Source organism: Globicephala melas, chromosome 13 (assembly GCF_963455315.2).
Source record: "Globicephala melas chromosome 13, mGloMel1.2, whole genome shotgun sequence".
Taxonomy (NCBI): domain Eukaryota; kingdom Metazoa; phylum Chordata; class Mammalia; order Artiodactyla; family Delphinidae; genus Globicephala; species Globicephala melas.
In genome coordinates this window covers 1,263,434-1,284,936 of record NC_083326.1, presented here as the reverse complement: position 1 = coordinate 1,284,936, position 21,503 = coordinate 1,263,434, and the positions used below count along the sequence as shown (strand labels likewise).

The 21,503-nt window shown below is 38.8% G+C and overlaps 1 protein-coding gene and 1 pseudogene across 1 annotated transcript; both read right to left on the bottom strand.

Moving 5' to 3' along the window:
* Positions 1 to 6,568: 6,568 nt before the first annotated feature.
* On the bottom strand, positions 6,569 to 9,842 carry LOC115847797 (malectin pseudogene; annotated as a pseudogene).
* A 5,088-nt stretch (positions 9,843 to 14,930) lies between these two features.
* LOC115847788 (DNA endonuclease RBBP8-like) lies at positions 14,931 to 17,810 on the bottom strand. Its single transcript, XM_030847930.2, has 2 exons — positions 17,625 to 17,810; positions 14,931 to 17,491 (listed from the first exon to the last, which is right to left on the bottom strand). The coding sequence occupies exons 1-2, from the start codon at positions 17,731 to 17,733 to the stop codon at positions 14,931 to 14,933; spliced, it is 2,670 nt and encodes an 889-aa protein (XP_030703790.1). The 5' UTR covers positions 17,734 to 17,810.
* Positions 17,811 to 21,503: the final 3,693 nt, after the last annotated feature.

Genomic DNA, 21,503 nt, shown 5'->3' with positions numbered 1-21,503 from the left:
CTGCCCCCTGGTGGGTGAGATTGGTCCAGGGGCTTGTGTAGGCTTCCTGGTGGGAGGGACTAGTGACTGCCCCCTAGTGGGTGGAGCTGGGTCTTGTCCCTCTCATAGGCAGTGCCTTGTCAAGGGGTGTGTTTAGAGGTGGCTGTGGGCTCAGGGCAACTTTAGGCAGCCTATCTGTGATGAGTCGGGTTCTGTTCCCACCCTGTTGCTTGCTGGGCCTGAGGTGTCCCTGCACTGGAGCCCACAGTCTGTTGAGTGGGGCCACATCTTGGTGCCAAAATGACAACCTCCAGGAGAGCTCATGCCAATGAATACTCCCTGGGGCTTCTGCCTAAAGTGTCCTTGTCCCCACAATGAGCCATAGCTATTCTCCGCCTCCCCAGGAGACCCTCCAAGACCCACAGGTAGGTTTGGCCCAGGCTCCTATGGAATCACTGCTTTGTCCTGTACCCCAGTGCACATGAAACATTGTTTTTTCTCAGTCTCTATATGTACAAGATTGTTTTAAGTTTTTGGTCTCTTAATTTCAAATGTATTTCTAATATCCTGCATTTATACTCTCCAGTCCTGTGGAGCTCCTGCACTGAATCCCTGCTGGTCTTCAAAGCCAAATGCTCTGAGCCAATGCTCCCAATTCCAGACCCCCAGGCTTGGGACCCTGAAGTGGGGCTCAGAACTCTCACTCCTGTAGGAGAACCTCTGTGATATAATTATTTTCCAGTTTGTGGGTAGCCCACCAAGCAGGTATGGGATTTGATTATATGGAAAAAGCACCCCTCCTACCATCTTGTTGTGGCTTCTTCTTTGTCTTTGGATGTAGAATGTCTTTTTTAGTAGGTTCCAGTCTTTTTTTGTTGATTGTTGTTTAGCAGTTAGTTGTGATTTTGGTGTTTTTGTGAGAGGAGGTGAACTCAATTCTTTCTACCCCACTGTCTTGTCCTCAAGCACTGCCATACATAACTATTTCTTATGTGCTTTGTGAAATATGTCAGCGTGAAAATACAGAAAAAGGATAAATGCATAACAAATGAATTAAATGAAAAAAAATTATAAACATTTGCAAAATACTCCCACAGATTCATGGTCATATATATCTCTCCCTTTTTTCTATTCTACTTTATTGTACTCTTTCTTATCTAATCTTTGGTCTAAGTTTGCCGAGAGCTGTCTGGAAACCTAGTTCCATGACTCTGCAAATCATTATGATGTTCCATTGAAAAAACTATTTCCAACAGTTCACTCTGGGATTTTCCTAGACCATTCAGATTCTGTGGGGAAAGCATTTTTGCCCCTCTATTTCTAACAGCAGCCTCCAGGATGCCCTGTATTTTGTTGTACCTAGTGTGTGTTTCCATTCATTTCTGCTGTTTTATGCTGGCACCTGCCCCTGGAGTCTTGGCTCACAAACAAAACAGGCACTGTATCCAGTGGCGTAATCCCATGCTTCCTCTTTTTGACAATGTTCGAAACATGTACACAGACCATTCAAAGTCACCTAAACAGTTATGGGAATGCTTTCCAATGGATCTTTCTGTTTTCAGTGAGCCTATTGGAGGCTCTCACTTCTTAGCAGGGCACTGACTGCTTCCTGTGCCCTCCTTGATGGTGCAGCCATCTTCTGTTCTCAGTTCCCAAGATGTTAATTCATTTATACTTGCTTATTGCTCTGTGGATGTGTGCTGAAGTTTTCTTATCCTATCTTGGCTTTGCTTCCCTCTTATCATACTGCCTATTTCAACTCATCTAAGGAAACAAAATGTCTTCTCCTTATCTTTCAGGGTAATACATAACTTATAGAATCACTCCAAAAGTTGAAGAAATAAAATATATTGATCTTTCAAGAATAACCCCCAAGACCATCATACTGTATTTGCCTGCCAAGTAAGCTGCTGCTTTTTCATGGTAGCAAATACTACCATACCCATGTGCTGACATGACCTGAAAGTCACCATCATCTGCAAACTGCTATAACTCAGAAACCATTACTGTTGTTAGCCCTGGGACCACAACTAAACCTGCTATAATCTGCATCAGCAAAAAAGAAGCCCTGCTCTCTGACTCTAGACGACCATGAAGCAAATTGATTAGACCCTGAAACTGCTGTTAAAAGCTGACATAAAAAATCCAAATACCTCCATGGCTGTGTTTGCCAGCAAAATGTCAAAAGCAAGCAGTGTGGCCTTCACTTCAATTCTGCTTTCATATATCATGCAAATACATCAGTGAAAATCTCTATCCACCCAGAACCCCAGATGCAAGGGTGTCAGGGAAATGTGATTTTCAGTTTTCCTATCTCTATAAACTAGGATAGCAAACTGGAAAGAGCATGGAGTGGGGGTGTGTGTGGAATGGATATGCCATGCTTATCTGCCATATCTGCTACAGTTATCTTTTACCTCTTGCTCAAATTTTATCTTTTATGATCAGTGGGCCACCACTCTTTCCAAGTTTTGTTGATTCTCTTCAAAATATAGATTGTTTTCTTTTCCTTTACTCCATTTGTTCTTTCATTAATTTAGTCCCTTTGCTCTTCAAATCTGTATTATTGTAGCAATCTCATTGCCTGTTACATTTCTATTATCTCTCCATTAAATCCAATTTGTTTCATCTAATACATTGTTCATTCATATACTTATTCATCACTCTTTGAGAACCTACTCTGTGCTAACAACTATGTGTTCAAAGTCAAATTAGCATCGTGCCTGTCTTTAATATACTTATATAGTTTTGTGGTGATGCTAGTGATCACGCTGGGGTCCTGGAGAATAAGACAAATTTCCTCATAAAATTTATGTTCTAAGGGAGTGAAATAAGTAATAAACAGTCAAGAAAATTATTTCTCTACTGTCACAACAATCCTGTGGTCAGGAACCTCAGTGCTCTCTTAAGAATTGAATTAATTCCCCAAAGCTGGCATTCAAAATCCTCTCTTTCATGGTCCCATCTTATTTATTTGTCATAGCACTTGTATAAAATTCATCACTGTTAAAATAAAAGTCAGGACATTTTAATCGCTTGCCTGGTGCACTCATCTTCTAGGAAGTCTATCTACTTCTATTCTTTGTCCTTCAAGTCAATTTTACATAGAACTGTCAGTGTGCTCTTTAAAAATATTATTCATGGGGCTTCCCTGGTGGCGCAGTGGTTGAGAGTCCACCTGCCGATGCAGGGGACATGGGCTCGTGCCCCGGTCCGGGAAGATCCCACATGCCGTGAAGCAGCTGGGCCCGTGAGCCATGGCCACTGAGCCTGCGCGTCGGAGCCTGTGCTCCGCAATGAGAGAGTCCACAACAGTGAGAGGCCCATGTACAGCAAAAAAAAAAAAAAAATATATATATATATATTATTCATATCATATTTCTCCTCTGCCTAATGCACTCCAATGGCTGTCTATTAAAAATAGAACAAAACTCCAACACTTACTATGTCTCTAGATGCTGCTGGATGATCCTAGACTACATTTCTAATGTCATCTCATAACTCTACCCTCTCCTACCTCCTTTCTTTAACCCACTAAACTCATTCCCTCCTTTTATTCTATTCTTTCTTTGTGAGATGCTTTCCTCTAAGACCTTTACCTTCTGGGTCCTTTCCATCACATAGGTCATAAACGCCTTAAGAGATGCCTAAGCTCCAATACCACACCAGTCCCTTCTATTGTCTTTTATTTTCTTTGCAGCATGAATAAATACCCGAAATTATTTATTTGTCAACATGTTTATTGTTTATTTATTTATTTACTTATTTTTGCGGTACGCGGGACTCTCACTGTTGTGGCCTCTCCCGTTGCGGAACACAGGCTCCGGACGTGCAGGCTCAGCGGCCATGGCTCACGGGCCTAGCTGCTCCGCGGCATGTGGGATCTTCCCGGACCGGGGCACGAACCCGTGTCCCCTGCATCGGCAGGCGGACTCTCAACCACTGCACCACCAGGGAAGCTCTATTGTTTATTTTTATACACTGGAATATAAACTCCATGAAGATATTATTTTCTTCTCTATTATATCTCCAATATACAGAACAATGTCTAGCATTTCATAAATATTTGTTGAATTAATGAATCAGTGAAGACTGTATGAATCCATTCTTCATTTAAGTACTGCCTCCTTTCTGAAACCTTTTCTGAGCTTCTGAAATTCCCCACTGTTGACTGGACATACCTCTCATTTTGAATTTGCTTCAGATATTCTTTAATATTAATATCTAATTATGTTAAGTATTTATGTCTTGTTTCCCAAGTGCTAGAGGTTTCTCTTTGGGGACACTCACCAAGAAGTAAACTTTTGTACCCCACTCAGTAAGCCTGTATTCCTTATGACCAATATTTCCACTTGACACTATGAAGAGATGAATACTATTCTGAGAATTTGGTTAATAGTATGCTCTTACTCCTTCTTAGTTATTTTGCCTCTTCATATATGAATATTAATGATGAAGTTGCCTGATTAGAGACCATGCATGTTAAGTACTGAAGGAAGGCATTTTCATTAGATTGGCTTTCTGCTTTAGAAAGTTACTAAGGAATCTATAGCATCATGGACCACTTTTTGCTGCTGTGATGTACTGTAGGTTCCACAGAGCTCTCCTGCCTTAATCTTCTATCCTTAGGCCTTGATACTACTTTCTATACTTCCCACTTATATATTTAGCCCTTTGACTTGGGCATTTGCTTTTCACAACACTGATTACATTTCCTAGAGTTTTAACCCCTATGCCAGAAATCATGACATAAAGTTAACTGACACCAATTGTAGATTGGTCTAGGTTTTATCCCAAAGGAGGCAAATTTCAGCTAGTTGATAGTACTATCATGCAGATATATTTTGCTTGGCATAAACTGTATTTTATAAATTTGGTCCAACTTTTCAAAATTAGATTTCACTTGAAATTTTAGATATCCAGTTTATGTTGAAAAATTAGAATTTCTAGCAAATTTGGGTTCACATTTCCACGTGCCAAAACATGGCTGGAGGTAGGGGACAACAGCATTTTTTTGAAATTTATCACACAAACTCTAATTCTGAGAGAGCTGTCTAATCTCATAACACATGTTTAACATCTACACTTTGGTCTCAATTTGAGACCCCTGCACTACAATAATCACAAAGCTAAACTATCAGAAGCTATGGGGAGTTTTACAAAGGAGAGCAATACAATCTGAGTTGTGTTTTAAAAATACCTCCCCAGTTTCACAAGTCCTTTCTAACATCCATTCAGATGCTATCTCTCCATAAGTACCCTTCCAGAATTCCACTGTTTCCATTTTATATAGGCAGTGTCACAAAGTCATATATCACAGTGTAAAGAGGATTATTCTCTGATATTGCTATTTACCTTAAGGTTGGGAACTTAGGCAGCTTGTGTGTTTAACAATGAATCAAACTGCTGTCTAAGAAATACTATTTAATGATGATTAAAGCAATATAATTAAAATGAAAAGAAGGCTCTACCCATGCATATGGAACATGAATGCTCTCAATTAATCAACTCATTATTATTAAATATTTATTGAACACCTACAGTGCAGCAGGCATGAAATTCTGAGAGAACACACCAAAGGCATGGTCCTTTCCCTTTGGGAACTTGTGATCTTAAAGCAATTTAGACTTCAACTCGTGACAATATGCTCTGGCTGTGACTTCCTGTAGATAAAACAAAGGCTGAAATTCAAAGTAACTCTGAGCTCTAATTTAATCTACTGCTCACTACACTACTCATATTTCTAATCCTCTTGCTTTACTCTCTGCTAGCTAAAAAATGTGTTCCTCCTATCTCTTAAAACTCAGCAAAGTCCTTAACTCCTCTGTGAAGACTACCCCGACCCTTCTGGCAGGATTGATATCTTTTTTCAGACTTTCAACAGCACTATGTGTGCCTATTAAACTCTTCATAACTCTATCTTATAATTCATCTTATGCATATTTCCCTCCCACCTTCACTAAGACTTTGAAGTTTTGAGAACTTAAAACATATTTTTTCATCTTTGTAATGTCATCCTTGCAGACTGGATCTCATTCTTGAGAATCTGATAATAATCTGCTAATTTATTCAATAAATTGAAAACCTGTTGTGTGCTAGGCACTATTGTGTTCAGGTTATATACATGTGAACATAGCAGACCCTTTACCTACTAACACTTAAGATTTAGCAAAGAGGGAAAATGATAAGCAAGTATTGAAGGAGTATATGATGGCTCTTTTGCTAAGACAGAGGGCCTTCCTGACTTAAGTGTCCTGGGAAACTGTCCTGCCAAAGTGACATGAATATGGAAACAAGAGGGAGAAGGCAAGAGGGGAAGGAGTCAGAGGCTGTGGTCCAGGAACTGGACACTGTACTTTGAATGCCTGGAAGGAGGAGATAATTTTGGTTACTATTCACATTTCACAATATGAGAGTCATTCCATTTTATAACCTTGATTAAACTTAAATATATATATATATGTGTGTGTGTGTATTAACATTCCTTAGTTTATTTTGGTTAATGATTGTGAAAAATATAGAAATCCAAGCCAAATATATTGTTTCCTTTTCCATACTCATCCACCTTATTCTGGATAGTACTTTGCTCTCACAAATGGCAGAGTCAAAAGACAGCTGGAATGTAGATCCCTAAGGCCACTAAGATCAGAAAAATGAGAAAATGAAGCTGCTCTTGTCTGAGACATAGAGACTGGGGAAAGAGGATGGCAACTGAACCTGATTCTTTTTGGTTTGTGTTTTGAGATTAGACCTTTCATTATATTCTTCTCTTTCTCCTTTTTTCTCTTCTTTCATGGATGAGGCAGCAGTTTTGGTATGTCACTCACCATCCCTGCCGTGACGTAGAGTGCATGGACTTTGCAATTGTTATGGTACCGCTTTGGCAAACCTGATGTAGTGTTTCCCAGTGAAGGTTGACTCCTGCACCTGCCCTCAGCTACCCTTTTCTAATGCTCATAGAGATCATCTCATCTAGAGTTGTGCTGTGCCTAACACTGTCAAAGATATCTGAGTCCTTCACCAAAACATGGCAACTCAATTATACACCAAAAATGTGGGATTGTGCAAAGGAAATCAGCAAATCTCAACACCAGAGAGTAGTCCCCTTCATCCCTGATGAGTACTTCTGCTCAAGGATTCTTTGTTGTATCTCTCTATCTGTCTCAGGATCAGGAGTGCAGGACTGGAGCCTGGGATTGTAGATCAGGCCATAGTCTGAGACTCTACCTTCCAATGAATTCTTGAGAAAAATAGATCTCATGTATGTCCACATGTGCTTTACCACATACATCAATACCCTAAGCAATGCTGTGTGGCATCCTGGATCCCAACATGACATGGAGCATGACCACCATGGGGGTCAGCCTCCGCCACCTAGGGCACCCTAGACAGATTCAGAAAAACAGGGTCATAGGCCTCAGATGGCTGCAGACATTGTACCTCTCGCTTTCCATCAAAATTCTGTTTTATATTTTGATTTACATAGTATCTGTGCTATTTTTTCTCCCTTTAACTATATCTTGACTGTGTTGTAAATTCAGAGATTGTGTATCATAGTTTTTGATACTCTATTTTGCATTGAGCACAGAGCCTGGCACAGTTTAGATGTTTAGGAAAATTTGCTTTGTTATAATAAATTAATAGGTACAAATTATAACAGGAGACAGATTAAATCCAATCACAGATAAAGACTCTTGTTCAAGCTCCTTTAAAAAAAAAGGAATCACCTTTGATAATACATTTCATGAAATATCTGTACCTTATCAACACCATGTAGTCATTTGGGGTTGCACCATACATGTAGCAACACCAAGGCAAGTCCATTTATGAGGCAATCCCTGATTTAGTTTTTAAAAGAAGGCTTATGCCCGATATTATTCAGAAAAATGCCTCAGGTCCTCTGGCTCAGACTACAGAAGTACTTTTTTCTTGAGAGAAGCAGCTCTTATTTGGGTCTGTCTTCACAGTAGTGCTCTATCTATATAAACTTATTTAATCCTCACAATAACCCTTGAGGTATGTATTATTAATCTCCATTTTAGACATGAAGAAACTGAGGGACAGAGAAGTAATCTCTGTGTGCCTAAGGTCAGGGAGCTGGTGGGGAATAACGGTACTGGGATTTGAATCTGGACAGTCTAGTGCCAATCAACATGTTTTATAATCATACATATGTAAAGGTTTGCCCCACTCTTACTGCCCAGTCCTAGTATTGCCTTTTCCTCATATCCTCAAGATATTGTATTTCCAGCCCTGACTTTCATACCACACCCTTATAACACTTTATCATCATGTATCCACTACCACTGTTCTCACTACTCTGCTGCTATACCTTTCTTAAAGTCATCTGTGAAATTTTTTATCCATTCTCATGATCCTTCTTGATGTATCTGTAACATTAGCCTCATTCTTCTTTTAGTTAATTTCCCTTCCACCTCATTATTATAGGCATGCCCATAGGATGCCTTCAAGAGAATTATCCTTAGAAGAGTATAATAAGAGCTGGCAAGTCAAGAAGACTATAGCCCAAAGCAGGTACTCAACGATAAGTCCCTGAACTACAGTTTATTTGGACTTGGATGGGTCACGAGGAGAAAAAGGAGTCAAAGTTGACTTCCAGATTTTGGTCCTGGGTCACAGAAAAAGTGCTAGATAGGGAAAATAGTAAAGTCTAGAAAAAGAGCTGATTTGGGATATAAGATTAAAACTTTAACTTAAAAGCTTGAAGTACTGTAAGAGCACCCAGATGAAAATATCCATCAAGCAATTGAAAATACAAAGTGAAAATTTATGAGGGTAAGTGAAATGGAGATAAAGACTGTAGAATTATTTGTTTGGAGATGTTGGCTGAAGCCGTGAAAACAGGTGAGATTGTAAGAGAGGGAATGTTGAGAACAACCGAAAATTCATAATGGCCCATTACATGAAAAATAAAATACAAAACAGTCAACTTAAAACTTAAAGTCTTTCAGACATTCCAAGATGGTGGAGTAGGAGGACGTGGAGTTCATCTCTCATGCACAAATGCATCAAGAATACATCTACAAATGGAACAATTCTCACAGAACACCTGATGAACACTAGCAGAGGACCTCAGACACCTAAAAGGACAAGAAAGATCCCCATGTAACTGGATAGGATGAAAGAAAGAAGGGAAAAGGAAGAGGAGAGGAAGCAGGATGAGACCTGCTCCACTGGCAGGGAGCTGAAGGTGAGGAGAAGTTCTCACATCTGGGAAATCCCCCTTACTGGTGGGAAGATCAACTGGGACAGAAAGTGAACTTTAGGGGCTCAGAGGAGAACACAGCAACTGGTTGGTGACAGACAAGACAGACTGAGACCTATACAGATGGTCCATGCCTCGGCCCTGTGTACTCCAGCCTCAGATGGGTGTCCACAAATGTCCACGGGGGCTGGGTGCTGGAACGTGGTGTTTGGAGAGCAGACTGGATGAAGGGATTGCTGTTGTCTGTGAGGAGACGTGAATGAGGAACTCCACAAAGGGAAATGCTCATGGAGGAAGCCCAGATTGCCACAGAAAGGAAACACCATTGTTGAGTGATACACTAAAGGCAAGGCTGCCATTGCAGCCTTTCTTCTCATGCTCTGGCTCCTGCCTCCACAGGCACTAGAGAGGGCTTCTACTGGAGCTGGGTCATGTGCCCCTGCCATCACCTCCTCCCCCCTCCCCCCACCGTGCCTGAGTGACACACTTGCTCCGATTGCTCCCAGACAAGCTCACACATTCCAATCACTACCCCAGCATCCTCCTGCCTGGGTGGCCCACTTGCCCCAATTGCTGCCTTGGCTCCTTCCTGCCTGATAGGCTCATTTGCTCTGGCAACCTCAAGAGCAGACTCCATGGCAGGAACACATGAAGAAGTGGGGCTGAAACCACAGCTGAGCCCCTGGGCTGTGAGACATCAGAAGAAGGGCTGAACTCTCTCCCTACGGGTGCATAAACCATGGAGTTACACTTCCCCTTACAGCTTCCTAAATTCAGCACCTATGAAACATCCAAAAGGACAACAAGTGCTCCTGCAGTTGGAAAAGGTCTGGCTTTAGCAGCTGTGGGCTTTGTGGACATGTTCACATGAGGGTTGGGCCAGGCCAGAGTCTGAGATGCCTCCATAGCTCCCACAGTGTGTCCAGGTGCATGACTACTGCAGTCCTGGGACCTGACCTCAGTGAATCTGCACTGGTGGCACAGTGAAAACAATGCCTGAGAGTCACCAGGGCCAATTGCCATCATACCTACAGGTAAGATGAGACTAAGAGCAGTGCCAATAATAGTGTACTTTGTAAGCCTGTACAACAGGAGAAAGGAGACAACATAGGAGGAATACTCAGTGGCTTTTCTCCAAGTGGGAGTGCTCCAATCCCACCTACTTCACACCACAGATCAGAAACACATGTAAAAACAGATCTGGGGGCCTGTACTCCAAATAATAAGGAGCAGACCCCGGCCATGACAGGGCAGTGACAACCACAGAGCAAAGCAGGGGCCCTGTTCAGTATCCAGGGCAGGCTGTGGACAACACAACACCATTCAAACCCCCTTTCAAGGAGATAATGGCACAAACCTCTGGGCCAACCTCACCCACCAGGGGGCAGACACCCAGAAGCAAAAGGAACTACAATCCTGCAGCCTGCAGAAAGGAGACCACAAACATAGTAAGTTAAACAAAGTGTTACAACAAAGAAGTAGTTGCAGATGAAGGAGCAAGATAAAAACCTACAAGGACAGCTAAAGGAAGAGGAGATAACCAATCTAGCTGAAAAATAATTCAGAGTAATGAGAGTAAAGATGATCCAAGATCTCAGAAAAAGAATGGAGGCACGGATCAAGAAGATACAAGAAATGTTTAACAAAGACCTAGAAGAACTAAAGAACAAACAAACAGAGATAAACAATAGAATAACTGAGATGAAAAATACACTGGAATGAATCAATAGTAGAAAAAATGAGGCAGAGGAATGGATAAGTGAGCTGGAAGACAGAATGGTAGAAATTACTGCAGCAGAATGGAATAGGGAAAACAGAATGAAAAGAAAAGAAGAGAGTCTCAGAGACATCTGGGGCAACATTAAATTTACCAACATTTGAATTATAGGGGTCCCAGAAGAAGAAGAAAAAGAGAAAGGGCCTGAGAAAATACTTGAAGAGATTATAGTCGAAAACTTCCTTTACAGGGGAAAATAGTCACCCAAGTCCAGGAAGTGCAGAGAGTCCCATACTGGATAAACCCAAGGAGGAACATGCCAAGACACATACAAATCAAACTAACAAAAATTAAATACGAAGAAAAAATATTAAAAGTAATGAGGGAAAAGCAACAAATAACATGCAAGGGAATCCCCATAAGGTTATCAGTGGATTTTACAGCAGAAAGTTAGAAACAATAAATGCTGGAGAGGGTGTAGAGAGAAGGGAACCCTCCTACACTGCTGGTGGGAATGTAAGTTGGTATAGCCACTATGGAGAACAGTATGGGGGTTCCTTAAAAAAACTAAAAATAGAGTTGCCATATGATCCAGCAATCCCACTCCTGGGCATCTATCTGGAGAAAACCATAATTTTAAAAGATACATGCACCCCAATATTCATTGCAGCACTATTTACAATAGCCAGGTCATGAAAGCAAACTAAATGTCCATCCACAGAGGAATGGATAAAGATGTGGTCCATATATACAATGGAACATTACTCATCCATAAAAAGAATGAAATGATGCCATTTGTAGCAACATGGATGGACCTAGAGATTATTACACTGAGTGAAGTAAGTCAGACAAACATAAAATCATACGATATAGCTTTTAAGTGAGATCTAAAAGATAGTACAAATGAACTTACCTAAAAAACAGAAATTGAGTTATAGATGTAGAAAACAAACTTATGGTTACCAGGGGGTAAGGGGGAGGAGGGATAAATTGGGAGATTGGGATTGATTATACACACTACTATATATAAAATAGATAATTAATAAGGACCTACTGTATAGCACAGGGAACTCTACTCAGTACTCTGTAATGGCCTATATGGGAAAGAAATCTAAAAAAAGAGTGGATATATGTATATGTATAACTGATTCACTTTGCTGTACACCTGAGACTAACACATTTTGAATCAACTATACGCCAATAAAAATTTTTTTAAAAAGTCTTTCAAAATCTGGCAACAGGCTTTTCTATTCAATTCAGTTCAACAATCGAGTGCTTCTTTTGTCAACAAGAAATAATGAGAAATAGAGACACATTTATTAGTCAAGGTCCTTGGTTGCAAACAACAAATACAAAGCTTGGGTAAATTAAGTGGAAAAGCAATTTTATTGGAAGGATATTGGATAATTCTGAGAATAATTTGGAAGGCTTAATAATAAACTTCAGAAAATGGACAGAAGCTAAAGTAGGAAGGTCTGCCAGAATAACATCCAAGAAGATACCAAAAAAAAAAAAAAAGAAGAAGAATTTGACCTCTAACACCAAGCCTGAGCATTAGAAGTTGTCACTGACACTGTTGCCAGGAGATGCATGCTGTCACTATTGTTAAAAGGTTTTCCAAATTGCTGCATGTGTTTTTGCTTTCTTTGTTCCCAATTAAAGTCCCAGTGAAAATAGTCAATCGATTGTGTTTCAATGAAGCACCAGTAGTCTAGCTGCCAGGAGCAAAGGAAGATATTTGTTCTTCTCAAGGGAGTGAATTCAAATACTGGGTAGCCACATAGGGTAAATGTCCACTACAGTTATTATCTTCTTACAACTTACAGACTGGGATATAAGATAAGCATATAGTAAAATGTACTAAAATAAAGATATACCATATAGAACAACTGGCTTTTTTACACTTTGACCTTCTGATCACAGTTATATTTTGTTCACTAGTTATGAAGCTATTTTTCTTTCATTTCTACCTTTTAGAAATCAGTCTCACCCTTAAGTCATAGCATAATATCATGCCCTCTATGAAATCTACCCTGACTATTCCAGCTACCAATGATCTCCTCCTCTTGTGACTTTTCTGTGCCAATTTTATGACACTCATTCTAAAGGAAATAAGAACTGTGATTCGTGTCTCTTGATACTTTGTTTGTTCTAACACAGTGCATGCCTAACACAAGTGTTCAATACACATCAGTTAGGTGTTAGAGAGGGATGCAGGACTGTCAAATAAATTGTCAAATAAAAACCACTGAATTGCACAATTCTTAACCCTCTCTTCCACAAGAATATAAAAGTGTTGATCATTTAAGGGTAAATTTTTTGAGAGTTCTATTGGTGTGTCTGTCCCTTATTTTGAGCCAAGTAAAAAGGAATTTAAGGTGACTTCTTAGAAACGTTAAGGCACTGACCATACCTGCTTCCCTACCTGCAGGCTTTTTGTCTGAAATAAGGGAGAAGTTTTTATTTTAAGGCTGATTTGGAGTTTTGTGGGACTGGGTATTTTAATTATGTTATTGAGGCTTGTGTTGCTAGAAGGGACTAGTAAAAAAACTTGCATAACATAAGTGTGACAAGTAACAATCCTGCTCGGGGTGTGCATGATGAAGAAAATAAAGTTAAGTGGGCTTTTTTGTTGTTGAAGTATAGATGATTTCAATGTTGTGTTAGTTTCAGGTGCACAGAAAAGTGATTCAGTTATATATAAATATATATATACACAGAAACATATATATGTATATATAATGTATATACATATTTTTTCATTACGAGATATTGAATATTGCTATACAGTAGGTCCTTGCTGTTTATCTATTTTATATGAAATAGTGTGTATATGTTAATCCCAAATTCCCAATTTATCCCTCCCAACCCCCTTTCCACTTTGGTAACCATAAATTGATTTTCAATGTCTGTGAGTCTATTTCTGCTTTATAAGTAAATTCATTTGTATCATTTTTAAAGATTCTACATATAAGTTATATCATGTGGTATTTGACTTTCTCTGACTTCACTTAGTATGATGATCTCTAGGTCCATCCATGTTGCTGCAAATGGCATTATTTCATTCTTTTTTATGGCTGCGCAATATTCTGTTGTAAATATATACCACACCTTTTTTGTCCAATCCTCTGTGGATGGACATTTAGGTTGTTTCCATGTCATGGCTATTGTAAAGAGTGTGGCTATGAATATTGGGGTGCATGTAACAGATCTTTCTTTTTTTCAGGTCTCACATACAACTCTCTATTTTATTTTAATTTTGAAGGTACCCAAAAGATTTTTTTTAACATCTTTATTGGAGTATAATTGCTTTAAAATGTTATGTTAGCTTTTGCTGTATAACAATGTGAATCAGCTAGATGTATACATATATCCCTATATTCCCTCCCTCTTGCATCTCCCTCCTACCCTCTCTTTCCCAACCCTCTAGGTGGTCAAAAAGCACCGAGCTGATCTCCCTATGAGATGCAGCTGCTTCCCACTAGCTATCTATTTTACATTTGGTAGTATATATATGTCAATGTTACGCTTTCACTTCATCCCAGCTTACCGTTCCCTCTCCCCATGTCCTCAAGTCCATTCTCTACATCTGTGTCTTTATTCCTGTCCTGCCCCTAGGTTCAACAGAACCACTTTTTTTCTTATATTCCATATATATATATGTTAACATATGGTAATTGTTTTTCTCTTTCTTTTTTTTTTTTTTTTAATCATATTTTCAAAACTGTAATTAGGTATTACCAAATAAAGTAATAAACAACTTTTAACTTAGAGTGCAAAATAAAAGCACCTTATTATTTTAAAGGTGCAAAAGCAAGAAAATACGACATAAACTTATCCATTTTTAAATAGTCATCTGTGTGACGGGTAAATGCTATTTCAAAACATTTTCAATAGAAAAATGATTTACAAATCAGTTTTCAGAAGATCAAAAAAAATCAATGTTTAATACCAACTTTAACTATAAATAAAAAAATATTGTCGTCTCTCCTGTTCTTGCTGCAACATTTATGTCTTCTGCTCTTTGCCTTTTGGAGAAAATGTTGCATTGTAAGGCTGCCGTCTTTTTGGACGAGGACAAGGATCAAGATCTTCTTTAATGTAACCTCTTTCCACACAAGTCTGAGTGGAAGGAAAACCAACTTCCCAGAAATTCTCTGGTGTGTTGGGTGGAATGTAGCGAAATCGGTGTCTTGAGCAGGAAGCCAACTTCTTTTCTCTTTCTTCTGCTGGAAAATCTGCATAATAAATTTCACATTCCTTACACGTGTGTCCAAGCAATTTTCTTCTTTCTTCTTTTTTCCGGACCACCTCAATATGAGGAAAATTTTGTAAGCTAGTCTCTCTTTCATCATCTTTAAAATATGGCTCCACAAATGTTTTCTGTTTGACTTTATCTTGTTTATCACCAGGAGAGTTGGGTTTTTTTGTAACAGTTGACGACTCCTCTTCATCTGCTACTTGGGGGAAGCTATCCACCAAACAGGATTCATATTCTTCATGTGTAGTCCGATCAAACATATCTTCCAAGCTATCATTCAGTTTTCTTTCTCCATTTGGACTTTTTTCTCCCTTCTGCTCTTGATTCTTCATTTTTAAAAGCATAGTTTCACTAACCAATGTACAGTCCATGTCCACTGTCTCTCCTCCTGCTAATCGTGACTGACTGCCATCCTTTGTATCTACTACAGTAATATCCATTTTATACTGAGAAAGGTCTGCTCCTGGATCTATACTCCACTGGATGTTTTCAAAGGATACATCTTGGTTGTTTTGTAGAGACTTTGTTTTAGCAATTCTACATGGATTTAACTGAAGAACTGATGCAAGTTCACATGCTCCATGGACTGACCTGGTTTTTACTTTTATAGGCTCACAAGAACCAGTACCCTTCATGTCATCAAAAAGATTCTCCGTCTCCAAACTTTCACGTGGACGTAGAGGGATTGTAAAGATAGAATTTTCTTCCTTTATTTGTAACAGTGTTTTATTATCTGGAGATTTATTCAAGGACTGGAGGAGGGACTCCTGTAAGCTGCTGGGCTCTTCTGGGGAATCTCTGGTTAACCCACAGCTCCCACTCAAGGCCTTACGGCTTGAGGAAGAGCCCTTTGGAACAGGCTTCAAAACCTCAGAGAGAGTCACTTGCCTAAATCCGATTTTAGAGTTCTCACTTCCTTGGCTTTTCTCTTGACGCTGAATAGCTGAAAATCGATCAGACAGATCCAAAGGTTTATCCATCACATAGTCTCCATTCATGTAAGAATGACTATCCGGTGGAAAAGGAAAAGCATTTTCTTTATCAAAGGAGGCTTGGGGGCAGCTTACTTCATCTTCACTTTCTTCCTCGATTTTCTTCCTTTTGGTTCGGCCTCCCAGTGATTTCAGGAGTACCACATGTTTATCTTTATCAGTAACAGTATCTTTAATGTGATCAATACTATCCTGTTCACTTGTATTTTTATTTATAAGCATCTGCTTATTAGAAGATGACTGGTTAGTGATCTTCTTCACTTCAGCCCCAATATTATGATGTGTGAAGAGGGCACCATCTTCAGATTTTAATCTAAGTTTCTCTGATCTAGAATTAGAAGTGTTGCTGAAAGGCATTGTTTTCAGATGGTTTTTTTCCCCAGTCTCTAAAAGAGAAGGGGACAAACTTGTATTCAAACCTAAACTACTTTTCACATTAGAGGTAGCTCCAAATACAGGAGATGATACCCGAGTAGTCAATTCTTCTTGAGGAGGAGGCTTTGAATTAGAATCTGAAAATCTTAAACTATCTTCACTATTTCTTCTAGATTCCTCAAAAGGTTTTTTGTGCTCTCCTTCCAGACAGTGGTAGAGCTCATCACCAACAGGGCTCATAGGACCTCGAGATTCAGACTCATCTTGAACACTAAGTCCAAGTGTTTCAGCAACAACTGTAGCTAAATTATCAGGAGGATAACTGCTTTTTCCATGTGTATTAGCCACTGGAGCTTGACTCTGATCACAAGTGTCAGCCACTAGAATTTCACGTTCATTATGTTTATGTGGTGGATGAGTTGAAGACTTTGGTATTTTTCTCAATTCCTGTGCACACCCAGAGTGCTCCAGTTTAGTATGTGTTTGTTCTACGTATCGGACGTGGAGGTTCTCCTTCCTTCGTAGTCGGTTAGCGCCAGAAAATGAAAAGGTTGTTATTGGTGAATCTGGAATAACATCTTCCTCAGTTTCAAGATCGGTTGCTTGATGTGGTTGATCATTCTCAATTTTCTGCTGCAGCTGTTCAGAAAGCTTTTTGTTTTCTTCCTGTAGAGTATTCTTTTCATTCATAAGCTCTGTGATAAGTTTAAGATTCTGCTGTCGAATATTTTCAAACTCTTGTTGTTTCTTCCGCATATGTTCTTCAGTTACTGCACAGCGATCACATAATCCTGCTCTTAATCGATCTTCTAAAACTTTAATGGTTTCATGAAGAACTTTCTGTTGCTCTCTCAGCTGTTGATTTTTGGTGAAGAATTCTTCTAGTCTCTGTGCATCTAAAATTCGTTCCTTTTTCAGTTTGGTTACTTTTACTTGTAAACTGTGTCTTCTTCACTGTTGTATTCTCAGCAACTGCTACCATTCTCAGCATATAATTCAATAACTGCTCACTGAATGAATAGCAAGTCAGTACTAAAACTCAGAATACTTCCTCAGTGTTTCACACTACATTTTCTTGTACTTCTTTATCATGACACTCCTTTAGTTTTGTCCAAACATCCTTAAAGTCATTAGATACATCTGCAGAACTAGGGCTTCCACAACTGCTTCCCGGGACGTTCATCTTACTTAATATGCTCACACTTCTACTGCCTAATGTTTTCTGACCTTTTCTGTTACATTATACAGGTCTGAAGTTGTCTTTGGTCAGTTCAAATACATTGCTAGGACACGTCTACTACGGCCACGTCGCTGCTGCAACTCAAGTTGTGATGCCAATGAACTCCAAAATACTCGGCTTGCAAGATTGCGTCGAGATTCTCGAAAGCCCCAGCAGGAACGCGAGCACGCTCTGGAGAGGGGAAGAGACGGCCGTTCGCTTTTCTGCTCGTTCCCTCACTAATCTGCCTGTTTTTCTCTTTCTGACTTACTTCACTCTATATGACAGACTCTGGGTCCATCCACCTCACTACAAATAACTCAATTTCATTTCTTTTTATGGCTGAGTAATATTCCATTGTATATATGTGCCACATCTTCTTTATCCATTCATCTGTTGATGGACACTTAGGTTGCTTCCAGATCCTGACTATTGTAAATAGAGCTACAATGAACATAGTGCTACATGACTCTTTTTGAATTATGGTATTCTCAGGGTATACGCCCAGTAGTGGGATTGCTCAGTCGTATGGTAGTTCTATTTTTAGTTTTTCAATGAGCCTCTATGTTGTTCTCCATAGTGGCTGCATCAATTTACATTCCCACCCACAGTGCAAGAGTGCTCGCTTTTCACCACACCCTCCCCAGCATTTACTGTTTGCAGATTTTCTGACAATGTACATTCTGACTGGTGAGGTGAGACCTCATTGTAGTTTTGATTTGCATTTCTCTAATGATTAGTGATGTTGAGCATCCTTTCATGTGTTTGTTGTCAATCTGTATATCTTCTTTGGAGAAATGTCTATTTAGATCTTCTGACCGTTTTTGGACTGGGTTGTTTGTTTCTTGGATATTGAGCTGCATGAGCTGCTTGTAAATTTTGGAGATTAATCCTTTGTCAGTTGCTTCATTTGCAAATATTTTCTCCCATTCTGAGGGTTGTCTTTTCATCTTGTTTATGGTTTCCCTTGTTGTGCAAGAGCTTTTAAGTTTCATTAGGTCACATTTGTTTTTTTTTGTTGTTGTTGTTTGTTTGTTTCCATTACCTTAGGAAGTGGGTCCAAAAAGATCTTGCTGTGATTTACGTGACAGAGTGTTCTGTGTATATTTTCCTCTAAGAGTTTTATAGTGTCTGGCCTTACATTTAGGTTTTAATCCATTTTGAGTTTATTTTTGTGTATGGTGTTAGGGAGTGTTCCAATTTCATTCTTTTACATGTAGCTGTCCAGTTTTCCCAGCACCACTTATTGAAGAGGCTGTCGTTTCTCCACTGTATATTCTTGCCTCCTTTATCAAAGATATGGTGACCATATGTGCATGGGCTTATCTTGGTCTTTATCTCTTGTTCCCCTGATCTATATTTCTGTTTATGTGCAAGTACCATACTGTCTTGATTACTGTAGCTTTGTAGTATAGTCTGAAGTCAGGGAGCCTGATTCCTCCAGCTCCATTTTTCTTTCTCAAGATTGCTTTGGCTATTCGGGGTCTTTTGTGTTTCCATACAAATTGTGAAATTTTTGCTCTAGTTCTGTGAACAATGCCATTGGTCGTTTGATAGGGATTGCATTGAATCTGTAGATTGCTTTGGTTAGTATAGTCATTTTCACAAAGTTGATTCTTCCAATCCAAGAACATGGTATATCTCTCCATTTGTTTGTATCACTTTTAATTTCTTTCATCAGTGTGTTATAGTTTTCTGCATACAGGTGTTTTTTCTCTTTAGGTAAGTTTTTTCCTAGGTATTTTATTCTCTTTGTTGCAGTGCTAAATGGGAGTGTTTCCTTAATTTCTCTTTCAGGTTTTTCATCTACCATGTATACGAATGCAAGAGATTTCTGTGCATTAATTTTGTATTCTGCTACTTTACCAAATTCATTGATTAGCTCTAGTAGTTTTCTGGTAGCATCTTTAGGATTCTCTATGTAGAGTATCATGTCATCTGCAAACAGTGACAGCTTTACATCTTCTTTACATCTTCTTTTCCAAAACTTCTTTTCCATCGTCTTTTATTTCTTTTTCTTTTCTGATTACTGTGGCTAAAACTTCCAAAACTATGTTGAATAATAGTGGTGAAAGTGGGCATCTTTGTCTGGTTCCTGATTTTAGGGGAAATATATCAGTTTTTCACCATTGAGAATAATGTTGGCTGTGGGTTTGACATATATGCCCTTTATTATGTTGAGGTAGATTCCCTCTATGGCTACTTTTGGAGGGTTTTATCATAAATGGGTGTTGAATTTGTTGAAAGCTTTTTCTGCATCTATGAAGATTATCATATGGTTTTTATCCTTCAGTTTGTTAATAAGGTGTATCACATTGATTGATTTGCGTATATTGAAGAATCATTGCATTTCTGGATAAACCCCAATTCATCATGGTGTGTGATCCTTTAAATGTGCTGTTGGATTCCCCTTCCTAGTATTTTGTTGATGATTTTTGCATTTATTTTCATCAGTGATATTGGTCTGTACATTTCTTTTCTTGTGATATCTTTGTGTGGTTTTGGCATCAGGATGAAGGTGGCCTCGTAAAATGAGTTTAAGGGTGTTCCTCTCTCTGCAATTTTTTGGAAGAGTTTGAGAAGGATAGGCATTAGCTGTTCTCTAAATGTTTGATAGAATTCGCCTGTGGAGCCATCTGGTCCTGGGCTTTTGTCTGTTGGAAGATTTTAAATCACAGTTTCAATTTCAGTGCTTGTGATTGGTCTGTTTATTTTTTCTATTTCTTCCTGGTTCAGTCTCGGAATGTTGTGCTTTTCTAAGAATCTGTCCATTTCTTCCAGGTTGTCCATTTTTTTGGCATATAGTTGCTGGTAGTAATCTGGCATGTTTCTTTGTATTTCTGCAATATCAGTTGTTACTTCTCCTTTTTCATTTCTAATTCTGTTGATTTCAGTCTTCTCCCTTTTTCTCCTTGATGGGTCTGCCTAGTGGTTTATCAATTTTGTTTATCTTCTCAAAGAACCAGCTTTTAGTTTTATTGATATTGTTTCCTTCATTTGTTTTTCATTTATTTCTGATCTAATCTTTATGATTTCTTTCCTTCTCTTAACTTCGGGTGTTGTTTTGTTTGGGATTTTTCTTTCTCTAATAGCTTTCGGTGTAAGATTAGGTTGTTTATTTGAGATATTTCTTGTTTCTTGAGGTAGGATAGTGTTATTATAAACTTCCCTCTTAGAACTGCTTTTGCTGCATCCCATAGGTTTTGGGTCATTGTGGTTTTAGGTATTTTTTTATTTCCTCTTTGATTTCTTCAATGACCTCTTGGTTGCTTTGTAGTGTTTTGTTTAGCCTCCATGTGTTTCTATTTTTTACTGTATTTTTCCTATAATTGATATCTTGTCTCATAACGTTGCTCAGAAATGATACTTGATACAATTTCAATTTTCTTAAATATGCCAAGGCTTGATTTGTGACCCAAGATATGATCTATCCTGGAGAATGTTCCATGAGCACTAGAGAAGAAAGTGTATTCTGTTGTTTTCACATGGAAAGTCCTATAAATATCAATTAAGTCCATCATGTCTAATGTGTCATTTAAAGCTTGTGTTCCCTTATTTATTTTCATTTTGGATGATTTCCCTATTGGTGAAAGCAGGGTGTTAAATTCCCCTAATATTTTTGTGTTACTGTCTATTTCCCCATTTTGGCTCTTAACCTTTGCTGTATGTATTTAGGTGCTCTTATGTTGGGTGCATAAATATTTACAATTGTTATATCTTCTTCTCGGATTGAT